The sequence below is a fragment of the Nyctibius grandis genome, chromosome 5, assembly GCF_013368605.1.
Source record: "Nyctibius grandis isolate bNycGra1 chromosome 5, bNycGra1.pri, whole genome shotgun sequence".
Taxonomy (NCBI): domain Eukaryota; kingdom Metazoa; phylum Chordata; class Aves; order Nyctibiiformes; family Nyctibiidae; genus Nyctibius; species Nyctibius grandis.
In genome coordinates, this window is record NC_090662.1 from 5496241 (window position 1) to 5518863 (window position 22623).

The window sequence follows — 22623 nt, forward strand, 5'->3', positions numbered from 1 at the left end:
ACACCAAAGCGACTGAACCAAGGCTGCCCTGCTGGTAGGGAGCTGGCTGGTTCTCACGCAGCTTCTCGCTCCATCACTTCCTAAAGATACTTCTGTGGTGGTTTTTACTCTCCATCCGAAGTCTGCATAACAGCTCCAGACACATTAGGGTAGCATTGCCATGCACATGCATTTATTTGTGTATGTACGTATGTGCCATCTACAAAAACTGTTGAGCCACTATTAAAAAGTCAAAATGAAAATAAAGTCCCCCTCTTTGTATTTAGACAGAAACATGTTTTTGCTTACTATATCCAGTGCAAATGCAGGACTATTTTGTCAGGTCAGAGAGAGATTGTGAGTGTAGCTGATAACAATCTGCCAGTGCTGTTTTTCTGTCTTCAGCAGGAAGCTGGGTGTGTCGTTTTAAGAATCCTGGGTAGTTTGGCTTCATAAACATTGCATGTTCTAAAAGGTATTATAATGAGCATCACCACTAGTAGGTATTTTTTGCCAGGGGAGGTTCAGGTTGGACATTAGGAAGAATTTCTTCTCAGAAAGGGTCATTAGACATTGGAACAGGCTGCCCAGGGAGGTGGTGGAGTCACCATCTCTGGAGGGGTTTAAGAAAAGACTGGCCATGGCACTTAGTGCCATGGTCTAGTTGCCATGGTGGTGTCAGGGCAATGGTTGGACTCGATGATCCCAGAGGTCTCTTCCAACGTGATTGATTCTGTGATTCTGTATTTAAAAGTGTTATTGTATGCAGTATCCTAAAGCATCACTGGAAGCCAAAGTTGCACATTATACCATAAGCTAAGATCTGATGCCCAAAGAGGGATGCTCCACACCTCTCTCCTCTTCTTTCCCACACCCTTAGCTTGCGTGAACCTGAGGTGGGTTTTTTACTTTGTCCACTGGACAGAGAAATACTTTGTCTTTTTTTTTTTAATTCCACCTCCAGATATGTTTCCATCTGAGTTAGCCCGTTAAGTCCCTTCCCTATGCAGAACGGACAAGTTGATGATGTAAGAAAAGAGGTGCAGGACTTTCCTCCGGCTTGTCCTAGCCCAAAAGTTTCAGTAGTGTCATGACAGACCCAATCGGTGATTTGAGTTCAAACTAACAGATAATGTTTCTCATTTTGGCCTCAATTAATTTCCTGTTCTCCTGCACAAATACTTGAACCAGGACAAGAGAAAGGATGGGACTGTTTCTTTTTAAAGCAACGCTGTGATGTAGAACTACAGCTTCCGTAGTTGTGGTTTGTTTCTGGCAAACTATCAATATCTTATTCTCATGCTGGTTTTCAAAAGTTTATCTCCGTTGATTTCATACCAAGAAATGTCTAATCAAGAGTGTGAAGCAGTTGTTCAACAGGGTGGAGAGGTAAATGAATTGTCTGGAAATTTGTGAGTCCTGAAGCAGATTAATGCTATCATCCATATTTCAAGATGGATGGATGTATTTCATCGTTAGGGATGGAAGGGGGGGTTTGTCGACTACTTGTAGCTTCTTGGACAGGTTAATAACTACTTTTGGAGTGATAAATAAATGTATACACCAAGTCTCTCGGTCCTGTTGGACACCTCCAAGTTCAATCCTGGCTAATACTGATTGCTGAAGCCACCTGGGCCAGAATTTTCCACTGTGACTAACGAGTCTGGATGCTTCACTTCAGGCATCTTTAACATCCTCTTCAGTGTTTCAGTGATATATGCAAATCACTAGCCACACCTGAAACCTTTTTTTTTTAATGTATTTGTGGTTTCTGCATTTTAGAACATACCGAGAAGGCACTGGAGTGAACTCGCTGGCAATGTCAGTGGAAAAATTTGAGACACGTGGAAGATGAGCTTCTTGATGGTGCTCTCTTACCAGCTCTCGTCCCCTAGAAAGTGTCAATTGGAAAATGTCAGGGTTTGGTAATAGATTGGTTGATCTCCTTTATACAGGGAAAGAGAAGTCTGTTGGTGTATCACCTCTTTGGTAAACAAGTCATATCAGTGGTCAGTTGTATTCATATGGCAGAGGAATTATATATATAATGATATATATATAAAAATATATATATACACACATATATCTATATCAAATCTGGCATTTTAAGCTCAAAATGTATTGCAGGTATCTTACTGCGTTCATTTTGCATTAAGGTATCAGGATATTGGCCTGTAGGATATCAGGATTGAATTTTGTTGCTCTTCCATTAATTTCCTTTATGGACTGCAAGCACCGTTTCTGTTTCTTTTGGGAAAAGGCCATTGTTATTACAAGTTAAAGAGATAAAACCTATTATGGCATAAGAAAAAAATCTTTTCACTTTTAACAGAAGTCAAAAGCCCCTACTTATTAGGATATGATAGGGATGTTAAACTCTTGACTTAGTGACTTAAAATTTCCCCAAAGATATCTTTGGCTTAATCTCATGCTTTATCCAGACAATAGGAAAATGATTTTGGAAGTCTGCAGGGAAATTTTAGGTTTTTTTTTTTCACTAAAAAGTTTCATATGCTGTGGAATGATCCTTTCTTGTGTTTGAGAGGCTGAACTGGCTTGTGTATAAAACCTTCAGCATATGCTTGGAAAGAAAGGCGGGATGAAGATGTCAGTGCAAGCACTGCCACAGTGTTTCCTTTCATTAGTCCTAATTTTCCTTAAAAACCCTGATGCTTTCAACTTCCATACTTAGGTACTTGGTACCACACACTGCAAAGGAGCCCAGAGACCTAATATGAATCACAGAATCAGAATCAGAATCACAGAATCAACCAGGTTGGAAGAGACCTCAGGGATCATCGAGTCCAACCGTTGCCCTGACACCACCCTGTCAACTAGACCATGGCACTAAGTGCCATGGCCAGTCTTTTCTTAAACACATCCAGAGACGGTGACTCCACCACCTCCCTGGGCAGCCCATTCCAATGTCTAATAACCCTTTCTGAAAAGAAATTCTTCCTAATGTCCAACCTGAACCTCCCCTGGCGAAGCTTGAGGCTGTGTCCTCTTGTTCTATCGCTAGTTCCCTGGGAGAAGAGGCCAACTCCCACTTCACTACAACCTCCCTTCAGGTAGTTGTAGACTGCACTAAGGTCACCTCTGAGCCTCCTCTTCTCCAGGCTAAACACCCCCAGCTCCCTCAGCCGTTCCTCGTAGGTCAGAATGAGCAGAATATGAGGTCAATATGAGCAGAACCGTGTGTGAAGGAAATGCAGGATCTACTGATAGATCTTTATTTGGCCATTTTGCATTCTGTTAGAAAGTTAAATGTTCAAATTCTGTTTAAAAAGAAAAGGGTTATGGAAGAAATTTAATTGTTGAAAATAGGCATGTGTGAGTTGCACAGAAACATCTGCTCATTCAGAGTTGTATCCTTAGTGCGTTTGCTCTGATAGCTGATATGTTTATCTGGCATACTAAACTTAATATCTAATACCAAATGCCTAAATCTTGCATTATTATAATAACAAGAGTTGGCTTCCCCAGGAACTGTTACCTGCCAGAGCTTCGTGCAATTAATACATTAGCCTTTGCACTGGAGGTGAGAGGCTGCTGTTACTAACATAGTTACACTTTCTTCGGCGAGTGGTGTCCATCTTTACGCCAGCATGTCTGACTGCCTCATCTTGTACCTAAGAAATACTGGTTTATTCTTAGATCTCTAGGTCTTGGCCAGTTGGTTGTATCCTACCACCACCCTGTGACGTAGGGAAATATTAATCCAGTTTCCAGAAGAGAGACTGGAACTTTGCTTAAATTAAATACCAGCCAACAGACAGTTTTTGGCAGGGTCAAGAGCTGAGCAGAGATCTTGTCTGTCCCAGTCCGTGCCATGTTCCTTAGGACATCATCTAGCTGTAAGTGCTTATGCTGCTGTCTCTGAAGCTACCAAGTAAAAAGTTTGGTAATGACCAAGATGATGACAATTTTAATTTTATACGTGTATTTACATACAAATATACACACGGAAATCAAGGAGGTGATTGGTGACAGCCAACATGGCTTCACTAAGGGCAAATCGTGCCTGACAAATTTGGTGGCCGCCTGTGATGGAGTTACAGCGTTGGTGGATAAGATAAGAGCAACTGATGTCATCTACCTGGACTTGTGCAAAGCATTTGACACTGTCCCGCCTGACATCCTTGTCTCTAAATTGGACAGACATGGACTTGATGGATGGACCACTCGGTGGATAAAGAATTGGCTGGCTGGTCGCACTCAAAGAGTTACGGTCAATGGCTCATTGTCCAAGCGGACACCAGTGACGAGTGGCGTTCCTCAGGGATCAGTATTGGGACCGGTCCTGTTTAACATCTTTGTCAGTGACATGGACAGTGGGATTGAGTGCGCCCTCTGTGAGTTTGCCCATGACACCAAGCTGTGCGGTGCGGTCGACACGCTGGAGGGAAGGGATGCCATCCAGAGGGACCTTGACAGGCTTGAGAGCTGGGCCTGTGCAAACCGCATGAAGTTCAACAAGGCCAAGTGCAAGGTCCTGCATGTGGGTTGGGGCAATCCCAAGCACAAATACAGGCTGGGCAGAGAATGGATTGAGAGCAGCCCTGAGGAGAAGGACTTGGGGTGATGGTTGACGAGAAGCTCAAGATGAGCCAGCAATGTGCGCTTGCAGCCCAGAAGGCCAACTGTATCCTGGGCTGCATCACAAGCAGCATGGCCAGCAGGTCGAGGGAGGTGATTCTGCCCCTTTACTCCACTCTTGTGAGACCCCCCCTGCAGTGCTGCGTTCAGCTCTGGGTCCCCCAACATAAGAAGGACATGGAGCTGTTGGAGCGAGTCCAGAGGAGGGTCATGAAGATGGTCAGGGGGCTGGAGCACCTCTCCTATGAGGAAAGGCTGAGAGAGTTGTGGCTTTTCAGCTTGGAGAAGAGAAGGCCCAGGGAGACCTTCTAGCAGCCTTCCAGTACCTGAAGGGGCCTCTAGGAAAGCTGGAGAGGGACTTTTTACAAGGGCATGGAGTGATAGGATAAGGGGGAACGGTTTTAAACTGAAAGAGGGGAGATTGAGATTAGATATTAGGAAGAAATTTTTTGCTGTGAGGGTGGTGAGACACAGGCCCAGGTTGCCCAGAGAAGCTGTGGCTGCCCCCTCCCTGGCAGTGTTCAAGGCCAGGCTGGATGGGGCTTTGAGCAACCTGGTCTAGTGGAAGGTGTCCCTGCCCGTGGCAGGAGGTGTTGGAACTAGATGATCTTTGAGGTCCCTTCCAACCCAACCCATTCTATGATCCTATGATTCTATGATATTTTTAATATATATATGTGTGTGTGTCATAGTTTTTCTTGCTTGAAGAATGTCTATACATAGGTGTGATTCTCTTCAATCAGAAGAGTTTTGCATCTGTTTTTCCTGCCTTCACTTTCATGTGACCCATTGTCGAAGAGCAATGCATGCAGCCTCCCCTAATGAGGCAGCCAGGAGAGCACGATAGCGTACAGGTGATTGCACTTCTTTTTCTGCAATAAAGATGGAATTTCTGTTCCTTTGTACCCCTGTGTCAGTTTTAGGGACGAATAGTACCCCAGTCATCGTGAACTTGGAAGTTCATTACTGAAGTGTTGATTATTGCTGTCCTGAAACCAAGCCGTGGCCAAACTAAGAAGGTAAATTCAATAAGCCTTTGGGTTTGGAGTCCCTGTGCTATGCTACAGGAACATGATGTACAAAGAAAGAAATTTTGTGCTGCTTTAGTGGTTTTTCGTTACAAAGGTGCAGGAGTTTTTGGTTTTTGCCTCAACTATTCAGCTTAAGAAATTTTCCAGCATTTGAAGTGGTGACAGATCCCCACGGCTTGCATTTGGGATTCTAATGCTTTCTGTCCAGAGATCCCGAGGAGCTGCGTATTTATCATGTTCAGCTTTTGCAACGCCTCTGTGAGATGAAGTTATCATCTCTTGTGAGATGGGAAGACTACAGTACGTAGTGTGACCTGCCCGAGATCATGCTGCAGACCCGTGTCAAGAGGTGAGCAGACTCTTCTCAGTGGTGCACAGTGACAGGACAAGGGGCAATGGGCAGAAGCTGAAACATGGGAAGTTCCATCTGAATATGAGGAGGAACTTCTTTACTTGGAGGGTGGCAGAGCACTGGAACAGGCTGTCCAGGGAGGGTGGGGAGTCTCCTTCTCTGGAGATATTCAAAACCCGCCTGGACGCAACGCTGTGCAACATGCTTTAGGTGAACCTGCTTTGGCAGGGGGTTGGACTAGATGATCTCCAGAGGTCCCTTCCAACCCTTAACCATTCTGTGATTCTGTGAGGGGAGTGGATTCCTTCCTCCCTTAACTTCAAAATCATCCTTTCATGAAAGTGAAGAGCTTGCCTCGTTACGCAGGCAAAGAGGATGTTACATGTCCTAATATGCTCCAGGAAGAAATGCTGTCTTAACAAACAGTTTTCTCAGAAGCTGCGTGCTCACAGCTGTCAGCTTGTTGTAGTTCAGCATTGGACAAATTCGCCTTCGGGGCTGCTGAACTCATCCCTCCTGTAACCTGTGCATCGTCTGAACCTGGGCTCTGCACATGGGGCTGACTGACGTAATAAACAATTGCTGTGTATAGCTTTAGTAATGTGAGCATTAATATTGATCCAGCACTGACTTCTCTAACAACAACCAAAAAAAAAAATAAAGTATCTGTTATCTTGAGAAACCTCCCAAACAGCTCTAGTCTCCTTTCATTACAGGAGAGAGTTATTAGGGCAGATGGCCGAGGTGATATCCATTTGACCTGTAGATGCTAACTCAAGAGTCGGATCATTAATAAGGCGGCCAGAGATAGGGAGAGATGGCAGTAAAGAGAGTTAAAAAGCAATCCTGTGCACAAAGGATCGCGCGTCGAGAAGTGCCGGGTAGCGAATGAGATGGAGAAAGGGGAAAGAGTGGCTGCCTGGTTTGAAATGCTCGTCGCCAAGTCAAGCAGGTTACACTTAAAAGCTGATGTTTTCACATATTTGGTTCCTGCTCCTGTGTGAATCCTTCTGGAGGAAAAAAAAAGCCTGTAGTTCTTGAATGTAAGACAGAGATTTCACTTTCTCTAATTAAATCCCCCACAAAAAAAAGTACTTTATTGTTTTCTACCATGGTCACAGCTGCGGTGGCTCAGGTTTGAAAGCTGCTGCCTGGCAGAAAACCAGTCCTCGCTGAGGATCAGACCGTGGCCTTGTTCCAAGAGAAATTTGGGTTTCATTTGACCACGATAGGATTCCAGATTGTCATCTGAGCATGGCTGAAAAGTGGTGAATGTGTGTCAGTAGTTAAGTGCTCATGAACTTCCTTAGTCCCTGGATTGTTCAGGACTGACCCAGGCAATTTTTTCCAGATGTTTTGGGGAATCCAAGTCCGTATAAAAGGGCTGGTAATGCTTCTGCTTCCTTACTAAGTCGTCTTTGTGGCTTGCAGGAATGTGCGTGAAAGTTGGAGCCAAGACACCCCGATTTCTAGTCTCACCTCTACAAACTGCACTTTAACCTTTTCTGCCCTTCCCTGGCATCTCCACACAAGATCACAGAAACTTCGTGGGCCTGGTGCAAACTTTACTTGGCCTTCTTAAAAAAAAAAAAAATAAGCATTGCTCTTTTTTTTGTTGTACAAAACTCCGCTCCCTCTTCTCCAAACCTCCTCTGAAATTGTTTTTTCACCTCTGATCCAGCAGCTACTGGTTTTCTGCAATCCTGAGTAGGTAAAACATGAGAAGCACCTTGGGATGAGAAGGAGTTACAAAAATGTGAAATATTGCAGTGCGCTTCCGTGAGACATGGTATAACGGGGTGGCTGTTTAAGTGGTCACCGGGCAGAAATCTTTAGCAAATAACTGTTCTGATTTTTCTAGTAAATGTAATTTTTTAACTGTTCATTGCAGTAGTTTCTCTTCCACTTCATTAACTCTTTTTATCTCCGTGGTTTTTATGTTAAAATGGTTTACGTTGCTCTCTCTAGTCTGCATGATCAAACCCTGTCTTTCCCAACGTTTGAATTTGGCTGCACTTTTCGTCTTGTAGCTGAGGCAGAAGACTTCTCTAAATCCCGATTTTAAAGTATGGTGTTTGTTTTAAATTTTATCACTCTTTAAAATTTTTAATGAAAGCAAACTCTCCGTGGTGAACTAGGTTGAATGGGGTTGGGAGGGAATTGCTCGGTAGCCACCAGTGCTGTATGACATCTGATGAATGCTAATTCTTCATCCCCAAAACAGTTTTGAGCAGATGAAGGCAGCTGATTTCTGCAACAGCTTAAACAGAGATTGAAATGATTTCCATGATCTGGAAGCAGATTTTTTCCCCCCATAGCAGGTGCAGGCTCAGTCCACAGTGATTTCTCAGTTATACTCTAACTTTGCAGTTTAAAAAATTTAATGTCAGTGCCCAGCCAGGCAAAACCTAACTCCTTAACATTTCTGTTTTTCACGGAAGGCTGAGACTTTATCCTCAGGCAAAGTCTCCTCTCTGGGCTGGCTGCTGTAAATCCTCTGGGCCCTGGCAAAAGCCGGAGTTGCTAGCTCATTTTACTTAATTTGTGATGCTGGCAAGATTTGTGCTGCAGCCCAGGGCTCTTGACTCAACTCTCCTAAATCAGAGCATTGACACATTACAGTAGAGAAACACCAGCACAGAAAACCTGAAAATAAATGCCTTGAAAAGAGATATTTCAGAAAGATGCTGCCTCACAAAGCTTTAAATCATGTTAGCGTAACGTTACAAGGTTCTCGGTGTTTGCTTCTTTAAAACCACCTGCTCATTAAGAAGTTGGGGTTTAGCTGCTGTCATAATAAATGTTTTTTACTACATATTTCATCTGAAAATCTTAGGGCACTTGATATCTTTCCACAGAAACCCTGCGAGACAAAATGTCGTGCGTTTTTGCAGGTGGATAAACAGAGACATGGGGTAAAGTGAAATGAGGTTGTCTGTGCAGGAATGTTAACTGGCATAGGTGTAGTGAGGTAATTACAGCAAATATAAGTGTGTCAGGTTAGCGCTGGTGTGGACGTTCTTATTCCAGACTAAGAATCCTTTTTCCTGCTTGGATAATTCCATTTTGGAAGTGAGGAAGTGTATCCAAGAGGATAAAGTGCTTGGCTGTGGTTGGGGAGATCAGAGGTTCCCTTCTTCTCAAACGTGCCGTGGATTTGCTGAGAGATCTCAAGTGAATTTTATCCTTTCTTTGCACCATCATGTCACACGTGTAGGACTGAAGATGGTCGTATACGTAGGGGGAAAAAGAAAAGTAATTGCTACTAAACAAAAAACAGAGCAATCACACAGGTGATGTCCACGGTGAGTTGAAACAGTTGGTGCCTGATGTCCACACTGTGCATGTTTCAGGCTTGTATTTTATTTTCAAAAACTGGTTTTTTGGTCTCATAGCCCGAATGCCCAGTTACAACTGGAGTGTGTTAGGTGTATTCTTCTGGCAACACATCTTTCATTTTGGTTTCACTATAGCAGGAGGCCAGCATATGCACTCCAGGATTGCTCCATGATGCAAACAAAACAAGAGTAAGCGGGGATGATGGGGAGATGCATTTCAAAGGCGTGCTCGTGATCCAAACCAGTACACACACACGCAATGCTGGAGTGTTCCCATAACAGATCACATCCGTGTGCAGCAAGCTCTTAAGATGGTATCAGAGACAGAACCTGGCAGGTTGAATGGGGCTTAGTCCTCTGATTTAACCTTCAGACTGTGCTGCTTCAGGCAAACCAAGTTTAGGAAGACATTTTCCTAGTAGTTAATCTGCAGTCAAAATTGCGCGATATATAAGCAAGGCCTCTAATTCCAATGAATTTTACTTTGATGTACGCTTTGCAGTCCACTTTGTTACAGCAAAAAATGCTTCCTCTTTCCCTTCATTTAAAATGAATGAAGCAAGTTCATGTTATTGTAATCCCAGCAACTGCAGTAAGAAATAATCAGGACACTTTTAGGTAGAACTGACACTTTGGACCTGCTCGGCAAAGTCTACCGCCATTGGTGAGTTCCACCCTCATATCCTTTGCTCATGGGTTTGATGTCACACTGCGATGAGGGCACCTGGCAGTTGTGATGGTGGCTGATGCGAGACAGAGGAGATGCTACACTTTCTGTCCAAGTAGACCAGTAAGAAGCTGTTAGGTGGCCGGTTATCTCTTACGAGCTGAGATGCGTGTGAACATTTGCTCTGATGCTTGCTTCTTTCTGTAAAACTCATTTTAATTATCCTAATGCTTTTTTAAAATACTCTTTGTTACAGAAGAGGAAGAGGAACAGGTGCCTACCGATGGAGGTACATCTGCAGAGGCCATGCAGGTGCCACTGGAAGAAGAGGAAGATATGGAAGAGGATGAGGCAATTAATGATGAGAACTACTTGAGCAAGAGACCGTTAGAAAGTCCCGATGCTGAGGAATTTCTATCTGTGAAACGGCCAAAACTATCAGTTTCCAAAGGGGACACCTTGGACGGAGCTTTGGAACCACGTGAGCCTCTTAGCTCAATAAATACTCAAAAAGTACCACCAATGCTTTCTCCAGTTCATGTTCAGGACAGTACAGACTTAGTCCCTCCTTCACCAGAACCACCAATGTTGGCTCCCATTGCAAAATCGCAAGTGCCAACCCCCAAAACGTTAGAGGCAAAGCCATTTGTACCCAAAACGAAGTCCAAAACAAGTTCTCCAGGACAGAAGACAAAATCACCTAAAACTACGCCCTCGCCAGTGGTAACTGGAAGTCCCATACGTTCACCAAAATCTGGATCCAAAGAAAAAAAGTCACCAGGTCGCGCCAAGAGCCCAAAAAGTCCTAAAAGTCCAAAGGTTCCTGCTCATGTTCCCCAACCACCTGTCAAGCCTGAAACACCAAGTAGAACCCCTCTGGCTGCATTAAGTGACAAGATAGGAAAGGAAAACATTCAAGTAAAACAAGGACAGATGCCAGCTGAGCCTGCCACCAAGCCAAATGTTGAAAACCAGACTAGGAAAGTACCAGTAATGGACAAGACCATTGATGATTCAATTGATGCTGTGATTGCTCGTGCATGTGCAGAACGAGAACCGGATCCCTTTGAGTTTTCCTCTGGTTCTGAATCAGAAGGGGAAATCTTTACCAGTCCTAAAAGACTTTCTATTTCAGAGACTACAACTCCTAAACCTTCCGTTTCTGCCAATAATGCAAATAAGGCAGGAGCAACTCCAATACCTCCCTCAGGTGGGACTTCAAGTTCAGACATTTCATGGACAATGGATGACTCAATTGATGAGGTCATTCGAAAGGCAAATATGGGGACACCTTCTAATCCACCTGCCAACTTCACTTATTTCTCCTCTCCTTCTGCTTCACCGCCAACTCCAGAACCTCTTCTCAAAGTCTATGAGGAGAAAACCAAGATGGCTTCATCGGTAGAGGTGAAAAAGAAATTGAAAAAGGAGCTGAAGACAAAAATGAAGAAGAAAGAAAAACAAAAGGAAAAAGATAAAGAGAAAAACAAAGAGAAAAACAAGGAGAAGGAAAAGAACAAGGAAAAGGATAAAGACAAAGAAGGAAATAAGGAAGCAAAATTTCAGTGGAAGGAACTACTCAAAGATGATGATCTTGATCCCTATAAATTCAAACTAAAGGACTTTGAGGATGCTGACACAAAAGTAAAGTTGAAAGATGGCAATACCAAAAAAGAGAGAGAGAAACATAAAGATAAAAAGAAAGAGAAGGAGAAAAGCAAAAAAGACAAGGATAAGAAAGACAAAGAGAAACTTAAAGATAAGGGTAAGGAAGATAAGATAAAGGCTCCATCAGCACCTCTTGTGTTACCTCCCAAAGAAATGTCTTTGCCCATGTTCAGCACACCAACTGCCATGAGGCTTCCCAGCATGTTACCTTCCTTGTCTCCAATGCTTCCTGAAAAACTGTTTGAGGACAAAGAGAAACCAAAAGAGAAGAAGAAAGACAAAAAAGAGAAGAAGAAAAAGAAAGAAAGGGAGAAGGACAAAGAAAAGGAAAAGAAGGAGAAGGAAAAGGAGAGGAAAGAAAGAGAAAAGAAAGAGAAAGAAAAGGAGAAACACAAACATGAAAAGGTAAGCTGTTTAGATGAGTTGAGATGGCATACTTGCTTGAAAAATGCACATGGATTCCTGTATTTGCTGCTGAACGTTGTTTAAGAGCTTTGAGGAGGTGTGTGATTACAGGTTTGGTATTTTTAAAAAATAACAGCTCCAAGGACGGCATCCCCCAAGAGCTTCAGGGATTGTCTCACATCTTTGGAAGACAAAACAATGGAAGTTCAGTTCTGTGAATTTGAAATGTGAGATTGTCCTCCTGGTTTTCCTGAACTCACTTTTCTCTTTGAAAAGCTGGGGCTCAGACTCAACAACAGCACACACACAAAGGATGTGTGTAGTGTTGCCATGCACAAATTTTGTTGTAGATTTCCACTAGTAGGGCCAGCAACCATATACCTTTAATATAAACTTTTAATTACATTTCTCAAAGTCTGCTGTTTCAAAGCTTGTAGAAGCCTGTAAATTACCAGGTGGACAGAAATAAGGAGCAGACTGCCTTCAGATAAATAAGTTCACCAGTTATCTCAGTTGTTCAGAAGAGCTGCTGAATCCTTCTCTCTTAGGAAGATCACCCTCTTGTTGCTCCAATTTGTTTGAAGTAAGAAAATTGTTTTCAAATTATGGTCTAAATGTTCAAGTGTCACCTTTCATTTTGAGTCTTATGCTTGAGACAGAGAAGGGGAGAGCTAGTTTTCAAGTGGGTTAAGCTCCTTCCACTCCTGTAACTCATACTGATTTACATCAGCCTAAGATAATTTCTTCTTTCCAATATCACCTAATCTTAAGAATATATTTAATATTTAAGAAATGAAACTAGCATATTTGCATGTTATCAGATTTGAAATCCCATTAGAAACGGCTCCCCTAATTCAGGGTTTTCTCTGATTTTTTGTCACTTCACCTTATAATACGCATTGAATTGTTGATATTAGAAAAAAAGAAGAAAAAAGAAGAAAGGAAAGAGATTGTCTTCATATGTGATAACCTTGGATACAGGATTTCCTAAATCTCTATCCTTAGCACTAGGAAGCACTATATAAGTTCTGGTTTTACCAAGATGCTCTTTACATCCTGCTTTGAGTGTAATACTCAGTTCGTACAACCTCAGATTTGGGACATTCCTCACTTTCCTTTTTTGCCACTGCACCCTGTTGTGCTACCTGCGGGACTTGAAACAAACTGCTGATTTCAAAACTTGACATATTTTTTAAGTTGACAAATGGTTGTTCAGTGCAGAATCTGGGTGATCTGGAGAACTAACATTTGTCTGCTGTGGGTGAGTCAGTGATCAACAGGGTGGTGGTCCAATTGTCCATGTTAATTTAACGTCTGGATTTAGACTGCAGCAACACTTTCACGGGTTCCCCATTTTGTCTGTTTGCCCATCATGCCTGAGATGTTTTACCAGTATTTCATTGAAAATTTCTGCAGAGATTTCTTTTTAAGGTAAATACGTGTGTATATAAAACAGAGACGATGAGTTGCTTGGTTTTCATACATTCAATTTTGCATTCCTTCTGCAAATCTCTATCTCTAGTCTGCTTTAGAGCAATAAGAGAGATACATAAATACAAACTGTAAAGCTTCAGTATAGACTGAACATATATATATTAGGAAAAGGAGTTCAACAGTAATAAAAACCTGGACAAATTAAATTGACAAAGCTGCCCATTACCTTGGCAAAAAGTCCCTGTCAAAAGATAAACTTTAAAGCTAGAATGCATGAAAGAGTCCCCAGATAGAATTAAAATTTAAACTGATTCTTGATAGATAAGCTTTTTTTAAATCCACCTCTTTGCTGCAAGTCAGGATTTTAAAAATAAATTTCCCCTTTAAATCTCTTGAGCGATTTTCATTTTTTGCAAGGCCGCACTGCTGGTGTCCTGGAAAAATGGAGAGTTAGAGCTTTATCAGTTGGTGCCCTGAGGTATGTGGCAAAGAAGCTAAATCCTTGAAGATTAGCAAAAAAAATGCAGCACATGGCAATAAGGGGCTTATATGACTACTAGTATTAGTTCAGGTGAAAGAAGTATTGCTTATACATAAAACTGGACAAATCCACTGACAATGTATTTTTAGTTAGCTACAAAGGAGTCTTATATTGCTGGACTTTACCTCTTTGGTGATTTGGGAAGCTTAGTAATCCACTGTAAATGCTCTTCTGCTGGCCCCAATTCCCAGTATTACTCCAGAATGCTGCTCTTTCGTTTTAACCCCTAAAAGTACATGTTTCCTTAATTTAGCTTTTCGATCACACAATGACTTATTTAGCCAGCAGTTGTGCTGTAAGATCGAGTTACTGCTCGGGTGCTTGGCTTCCACGGTGCATCCGCTTCAGAGGCGTAAGCGCAACCTGAAAGATGAGTTCCTGGGCTACCTGCAGTTTCAGCTCTTGATGGCCAGTAGAAAATATCAGATTTCTATTTCTAACATTGCTATACTTAAACAAAAGAGTGACTCAACGATAATGTTTCATTTCTGAGTGTTGTTACAGTTATTACCTAAGTGTGCATCCCATCCTGTTGGGGAATTGAAGCTTTTTATCAAGTTTTCCCTGTAATTTTTCCCCGAGTGCTGGAAGATGCAGAACGGCAACCAGTGCTCTGTGCTCCGCAGTAAGCGTTGGGGTGCTGCCCTTGGAGCCAGCAAAGGAGACAGGGAGCTGGGGTGCTGCCTTGCATGCGGTACCAACTTAAAAGCAGACAGTTGAAGCACTTACACCCCACTTATGAGGTGGAGATTAGTGGGCGTGCTGTAGGAGTGACTGAGCAGCTCACGAGGCAGCTGCTGACCCAGTTTCAGCTAACCTTAATACACTGAGCTGTAAACTAAAGTAGTTGAGGAACTGCTTCATGAGAAGTGGAGCCATCCTTGCGTCGGGGCAGGGCTTGCCAGAGCTGCCCCAACGTAAACTGCCCTTACTCGTGAATCAAAATCCTATCGTCAACGTAGAGGACAACCAGGATATCCAGGATACAACTGTGAATACTCCTTAATCTTTCTTCTGCTCCAGTCATGCAAACGCTACACACAAATGCATGTTGTACAAAGATGCTTCCTCTTCTCTTGTATCAAGAGGGACCTTTACCTTGAGGGACCATCCATAGGGACCTTGAGGGACCATCCAGAGGGACCTAGACAGGATTGAGAGCTGGGTCTGTGCAAACCGCATGAAGTTCAACAAGGCCAAGTGCAAGGTCCTGCATGTGGGTCGGGGCAATCCCAAGCACAAATACAGGCTGGGCAGAGAATGGATTGAGAGCAGCCCTGAGGAGGACTTGGGGGTGATGGTTGACCAGAAGCTCAACATGAGCCAGCAATGCGTGCTTGCAGCCCAGAAAGCCAACCGTATCCTGGGCTGCATCACCAGCAGTGTGGCCAGCAGATCGAGGGAGGTAATTCTGCCCCTCTGCTCCGCTCTCGTGAGACCCCACTTGGAGTACTGTGTTCAGCTCTGGGCCCCCCAACATAAGAAGGACATGGAGCTGTTGGAGTGAGTCCAGAGGAGGCCACGAAGATGATGAGAGAGCTGGAGCACCTCTCCTATGAAGACAGCTTGAGAGAGTTGGGTCTGTTCAGCCTGGAGAAGAGAAGGCTCCAGGCAGACCTTCTAGCAGCCTTCCAGTACCTGAAGGGGCTACAGGAAAGCTGGAGAGGGACTTTTTACAAGGGCAAGTAGTGATAGGACGAGGGGGAATGATTGTAAACTGAAAGAGGGTAGATTTAGATTAGATCTTAGGAAGAAATTCTTGACTGTGAGGGTTGTGAGACACTGGCCCAGGTTGCCCAGAGAAGCTGTGGCTGCCCCCTCCCTGGCAGTGTTCAAGGCCAGATTGAATGAGGCTTTGATCAACCTGGTCTAGTGGAAGGTGCCCCTGCCTGTGGCAGGGTGGTTGGAACTAGATGATCTTTAAGGTCCCTTCCAACCCAAACCATTCTGTGATTCTATGATCAACAGGTAAGATTTAGGACTGTCGTGGAGCCCAGTTTTCCTCTCACAGAAGACTGCAATGTTGGTATCTGAGCATAAAGAAGTGGTTTATGTGCTTTTCTTCTGCTACAAGAGCCCACACAACCATTTTTTACAACATCTTGGTGGTATACAAATAATAATACAAAAGACCTTAATACAAAGGATGGATGACATGGGTATCTTTCTGTGCTGTGTGCTGGAAGCTAAGTAGCAGTGCTTGTCCTAGGAGATTTTGTATTTGGAATAGGCGCTACAGAAGGAGGAAAAACATGCAGGAAAAGAGGTAAGATAATCTAAGGCATGTACCTGAGCCGCCTGTAGCCAGGGTTCAATTCCATGTCTCTATTCAGTGGATGATGCTATAGGTTAAGGTCCTGGGAAAGCAGTTAAGAGACTTACCTGTGGAAAGTGGCAGCGAAATTGTTCCAGGCATTAGGAGCTCCAGAGAAAAAAACCTCTTGCAACACTCCAGGGAAATGACATAACAAAAAAAAATGGTGCTATATGAACAAAAGACGAGAGAGAGACCTGTGAAGTAGGCCAGTACATATCCATGGAGAGCTTTATTGAAAAGCATGGTTAACTGTGTCAAAAGGGAAACACTGCTCAGGCTGTAGCCCTTCTCGCTCTGGAGCAGACACCTCCTGATGAGCAGCTCCGATTCTTTGGGCAAGGTGCGTGGCACGGGACTTTGTCATTACCATTCCTTAGTGTAAGTCCTAATTGAGTCCTCCCACTCTGGCCTGCTGTTTCCTGCACTGCTTTCTGTGCTTTGAATTGATTGCTTGCCCTCCTTTTCTTTATGAAAGCTTTTTAAAACAGATTTCACCCACTGGGAGTTGCTTGGGTTCCCATTTAGTGTACACACACTATTTTTGCCTCTTTAAATTCCTACACCAGATTCGGCTAAGTGGTTATTTTATTAAATAAGATGACACACATGCTCAAAATTTTGGCAGATACTGGTTCGAAGAGTCTAAGGACATATTCAAGTCTAAACTCCACCAGATACTGAGGTTGGAAACCAGGCCATTTGAAAAATAGCCATTAGAAACCTCAGCCTAATTGCATTAAAAAGCAGTGGTTCTGTTATACCTATGTGGATAAGCACTTTTATAAAACATTCAGTGTTGGTGCTTGGGGTTTATTTACTTCCTCTGTGTCTAATTTTGATTCAAGAGGGTCACAGTACATTCATGTGATGAACCTGGGAAAAAATTTAATTTAACTCTCAGAAAAAAATGCAAACACCAGTGGGCACCTATCAAGTTTGAGTACTAAGGTCAAAGCATTTCATGTCATTGTTTAGAAACGTACTGGAGTTTTTTGTGTCTCTAGAAAAATACTAAATCTGGAAGAGTTGTTAACAAAGTGTATGAGCAGGTACAAATGCAACGAAATTTCAAGTTGACTTTTTAGTCTACAGTTCATATTTGTGATTTGCTGTGGCTGGGAGCTCCCAACAAACTCTGACTGTCCATGCAACAGCACGAAGCCTGAGAGAGCAGCGATCAGCCTGTCACAGGGCTGTCTCATTAAGCCAATATACTCTGTTTGGTTAACTCCATCAGTACTTTCATGTAATTAATATATTTTGGGAATCTACTTGCAGTATTTGATTGATGATTGTGTTCCCTTGTACAGATAAAAGTGGAACCAGTCGTTCCGGCTCCGTCACCGGTTATTCCTCGGCTGACATTACGAGTGGGTGCAGGCCAAGACAAGATGTAAGTACAAATAAATCCATCTGCAAGGTGTATGCTTACTACAGTTCATCCTCTGTCACTTGTGGTAGCTCTTATTTTCAGTGGGAAACACTTAAAAATTAGTGGCAAATGATATTCATACAGCTATGACATCTTTTGACCGTTCTAATGGAAAATCAAGCAGAACCGATAGAAACTTTTTGGACATTTTGCCCTTTTTCTTCTGCTCTCCAAGTGGGACCCATCATATTCCATCCATCCTTCTGTGTTTCCTCCTCTGTGCCTTTCTAGGGCATGGATTACAAGACTCCATCTAGACTGGTATGGTGCCTCCAGCGACATTTAGTGAGGTTTCTGTAATGGATGGTTGTCCCTAGTGTAACCTACAGCTAAATTTCATAATGCTCTTCAGCTAACAATTGTTTTATGCTTTAAAACATAACAGTTGAAATTCCTTTATATGCGTCTGTTTTATTATAACTGTTGATGATTATTCATGAGTGTACCTAACGCATTTCGAATGTTGGTTCATTAGCTCCCTAATTATTACGTGCTGTTGTACAAATAATCGTTACTTTGTACTGTATGAGTGTAAATAGGATGATCCCTGTCCTGAGATCATGCAGCATAAACAGGTGGCTGGAGAGGCTGGGGAAACCATGCGTCACTGGGCTTTTTAGGAGATGTGTTGTATGTGAAGGGTTTCTTTTAATCAAGTTTTTTCGTGTTTTTGATGGCGCAGAGCACGCTTTCATGTCTGATGGTAAACATGAGCACCAAACAGATTTTTCCTTTCCATTCATCACAGTTGAACTTGATGATCTTAAAGGTCTTTTCTCACCAAAACAATTCTATGATTCTATAATCACATTAAATATCACTAATGTAGTTGTTTCTCTTTTATAGCCACTCTGAACTAAATCTCCTTATCGCTAATTTTTCTGCTTTATAAGTTAAATGGCATCTTTGATGATTATTCTGGATTTTTTTGCTGTCCTACTCCTCCTCAGTAGGTAACTGTGAGTTTTACTGGTTTGAAGTTGCTACAGGACTTCAGTGGTTTCTTGGTTTCTGTGGGACACCCCCACACCAAATACCAGGGCTTTTTCCTGCTCTTAACCATTTCTGCTTTCTTCCTTTTACAATATTTGAGTGTGATCTAAATTTTCTGTGCCTCAGATTGCTGTACGAAAGCTCCAGCTTTCTCAGAACAGTTGTCTGTCCTGCTGTGCATGATTTGAATGGGACAGACAAGCCCACAAATCCATTTTCCTCTTTGAGCAGCTGTGGATACTTCTAAACTCCTCTTTTTCAAGGACTGTGCAAGTGTTTATATAGGGAAAATTAAGTCATATTTTCAAGGCAGAACTTCTAAATCAAAGTTCCAAAACCATATTTTAGCACCAAAGAGTTGACTTTGCTTCCCATCTTATCTCACCCCAGTCTTTTTCATACCCACACGTGTTTTGAGAAGGGACTTCAGACATCATCTGCTTGCTACAAATCATATGGGTACATCATCGTCAGCCCTGCCAGCCCGTAGTGGGTCAGAGATACTGACATCTTGTTTTATGGCCATTGGGGAAACTCACTTCTATTTCAGTTCGTGCATCTTTAGTGGTACCTTGACCACCATCTGAGAACCTCAGGTGTTGTGATCCTTAGTATGGCAGTCTAGAGTTTAAACCCCAACTCTAGGATGGGAGATACACAAAGCTGACTTGGCTCAAAGTTTCTAGACAAATCAGGGGAGAATTAAACACCAAGGATGAGAGTTTCAGGGGCAGGGGAGTCCTGGAGGCAGCTGGTAGCAAATGCTAAAAAGTGGTTGTGCTGGAGCTCTCTGCAGCATCTGTACTGGGCCTAGGAGGGGAATTTCATCTTCTCCATGTGACACTCATCCTTGAGTTTGCTTTAGGCTGCGTAACCAAACGAGGTTTGGGTCATTAGTATTGCATCTCTATTTGCTTACTGGCTTCCCTTTTCTACCTTAAATATCTCCTCACTGCCCACCATACTGGCACCCTGAAGTTGTCTCCTTGTAATGGCTGCGTCACCCAGTTGCACATTCTGACTGATGGCAAACAAGAACTTGTGGAGCTTTGTAATAACTTTTAGGATTTTTCATAGTTTTCCAAGGCAAAATCCAGAAAGAAATTTGCCATTACACAAGTAAATACAGTTTGCACCACGTGGCTCTGGGAACCATTTCGTGATGCATGTCGATCTGGTGTCTAATGCAGCAGGGCTCACAGTGGAGCTGTCCTACTCTAAATAATACTTTTGCTTTCATCCTCAACAATTAATATTCAGCCTGAACTCAGAGCGTATTTTAATTTTCATGTGTTATGATCATTATGAAAAGGACTGGTGTAGCTCTGAGGCAAAGCATTACATAGCTGTGTGTGGCTTGGACCTGTGAAGTAATACCAGAAGTCTCTGCAACCTCAGTTTGAAGTTAGTAGTTTAAAAGACCATAGTAGGATCATCAACCTTTTAAGTAGCTCGTAACAGGCAGAAACAAAAGCTGTGCTTCTGTGCTGTGTAATATTGAGGGGAAGTTAAACTTACGTTTCATCTGTGTTGATAATGAAGTTTTGAATATCTGGTAATTATTGTACAGAAATGTTGTGTTTCAGTTAGCATGTCTCTGGAGTTTACTAGCATGGCATTATTTGAAAATAACATGAATGGCCATAGAAAAGTATGAGAAAAGTTTTTGAGGATTCATGGAATTTGATGAGTAAAAACTAGATGGACTAATGAGTTATTTCAGTTTCCTCTGTTAAACAGAAGAGCTGTTTGGAGGCTTTTGGAAGTACTTAAGTAACTATGCAATTGGAGATTGGTTTGTTTTGGGAGAACTTCATATAAAACATTGGCTTTAATGGAAGTACTTACAGATCTTGGCGAGGCCACAGAGTCTTTCAGATGTCTGAAGGAAAAGTGTCAGATTGCTAGTGATTGAAATGGAGATTCACATCACACCATAAACACATCACAATGACAGCAACACAAGTTTGCTGAAATAATGCAGAAGTAGCGAGGAAAATGCCTTTGCAGTGTAGAGAACGATTTATTCTCTGTTATTTTTGCTTCTTGGCTCCTCTGCTTGGACCAACATACAAAGCCGTGATGGTAGTGGCAGAGAAGTCTCCTTCTTTCTCGTTCCTGTGAGTATGAGTACATATTGCTCCTAGATTCAAAGTGATCTTTGCATCTGAGCTTGTCTGGCGTGCAAATATTCTTACAACACACATCAGTTCAGAAGAGATGACTATTAATAACATTAGGTTAAGAGACATGAAAATGTACTGTTGTTCAAGGATGGATAAACCAATATTGGAAAAACCATTCTACTTTAGGTTTTTTTGCAAGTGTTTTAACTGCACAGTAAAACAAGAAGAGAGTAGATTATAATCAAAGCATTTCCATCTTAGTTGTAAACAATTACAGCAATACTTGCATGGATGCCACATTAGAAGAAATTTACTGGATTCCATTCTAATGCAATTAGAGCTAATTTTGTTCTTTAAATGAATAAAAGGTCAGCTAGTAAATCTAGTTTATCTCAAGTCCAGGATTCAATAAATTGTTTTATTTAATTTGTTGTAAAAGATCTTATCCTTAATGGGCCTAGCTCTTATTGGTTTGCTTGGGTTCTAAAATATTTATGACCACCTTTTTAGATATGATTTGAATGATACGTTGCAAGGGTTTTTCACTGGGTTTTTTTTTCCACTCCAGTGTTATCAAGGTAGATTGCTAACTGAGTTAGTATAGGAAGGAACTAGAGATGCTATCTTTTAAAAAACAAAACAAAAAGCCACAGCTAGTAGACTTTTAAATTTTAAATCAGCTGCAAATTATGAGCAGAATTTAATACTTTTATTCAATTGCATCGTGGTTTCTTTTTGTCTAGTTATTTTTCTAAGCACAATCATTTTACATACACATAAGTTTTTAAAAGGCATATCTATTGATGAGGTGTTGACATTCCTGCTACTACCACAGTTGACGTAAACTTCAGCAGAAGTATGTGCTGTAATTTTTGATACTTCAGATAAATTTATTCTACACTTAAATACAGTTTTTAAGAAAAAACACATGGCTTCTGACACTAATGCCAGACCACAAAGCAGAGTACCACTCACTGGCACTTAGTGCCATGGTCTAGTTGACATGGTGCTGTCAGGGCAATGGTTGGACTCGATGATCCCAGCGGTCTCTTCCAACCTGATTGATTCTGTGATTGCTGTTTCAGTGCTCCTGTGACTTAGAAGCAGGATATACATTTTTTGTGAAATCAGGTCTCCAAATTTACTTTAAAATTTCAGGCTTTTGCTCCAGACTCTTATTGCATTGTATCATAGCTCTGCCATCGGCAGGGAACCTGGAAACCAGACATGAGAAGGGGAAAGGCAGGTATTTTAACAGTGTTTAACTCGCAAACCTGACCTGCCGCTCTAATGAATTTGCCCTTTGTCTTATGTATTTTAAAAGCGAGTAGATATGTGACTTTCTCCCCAAAAACTCACACACATGCTCAGATATGTGTGTGTGTGTCTATAAAAAAAGTATATTAAATAACCTGTGGATTGTAAAATAAAATCCTAAAAGGATTAAGGGATATAAGAAGTTTTGTTATCCAGATATTTAATTGACTCCACTAAAGCTTTTTATCGCTTGGTAGGATATTATCAGTCCAAGCCCTAACTAATGTTCCTTTGGAGGCCCACTCAACTGCATGATATCCCCATGACAAAAACTGGCATAGCTAGCTGACATCCTTTGTAGGGAATTGGCTGGATGGTCGCACTCAAAGAGTTACGGTCAACGGCTCAATGTCCAAGTAGAGACCAATGACAAGTGGCGTTCCTCAGGGGTCGGAGTTGGGACCGGTCCTGTTTAACATCTTTG

At 42.2% G+C, this 22623-nt stretch overlaps 1 protein-coding gene across 2 annotated transcripts in view; it reads left to right on the forward strand.

Annotated features, from left to right (window-relative positions):
• TAF3 (TATA-box binding protein associated factor 3) overlaps positions 1-22623 on the forward strand; it is a 124987-nt gene that overhangs the window by 83124 nt on the left and 19240 nt on the right. Inside the window, exons 1-3 of one of the 2 annotated variants that reach the window (XM_068402197.1) lie at positions 5861-5958; positions 10223-12039; positions 17642-17724. In XM_068402197.1, coding sequence (XP_068258298.1) covers positions 10273-12039; positions 17642-17724 — 1850 coding nt within the window. In that variant the 5' untranslated portion in view covers positions 5861-5958; positions 10223-10272. Of the gene's footprint in view, positions 1-5860; positions 5959-10222; positions 12040-17641; positions 17725-22623 lie in introns of those variants that run through there. The other variant, XM_068402196.1, reaches the window with a different exon arrangement.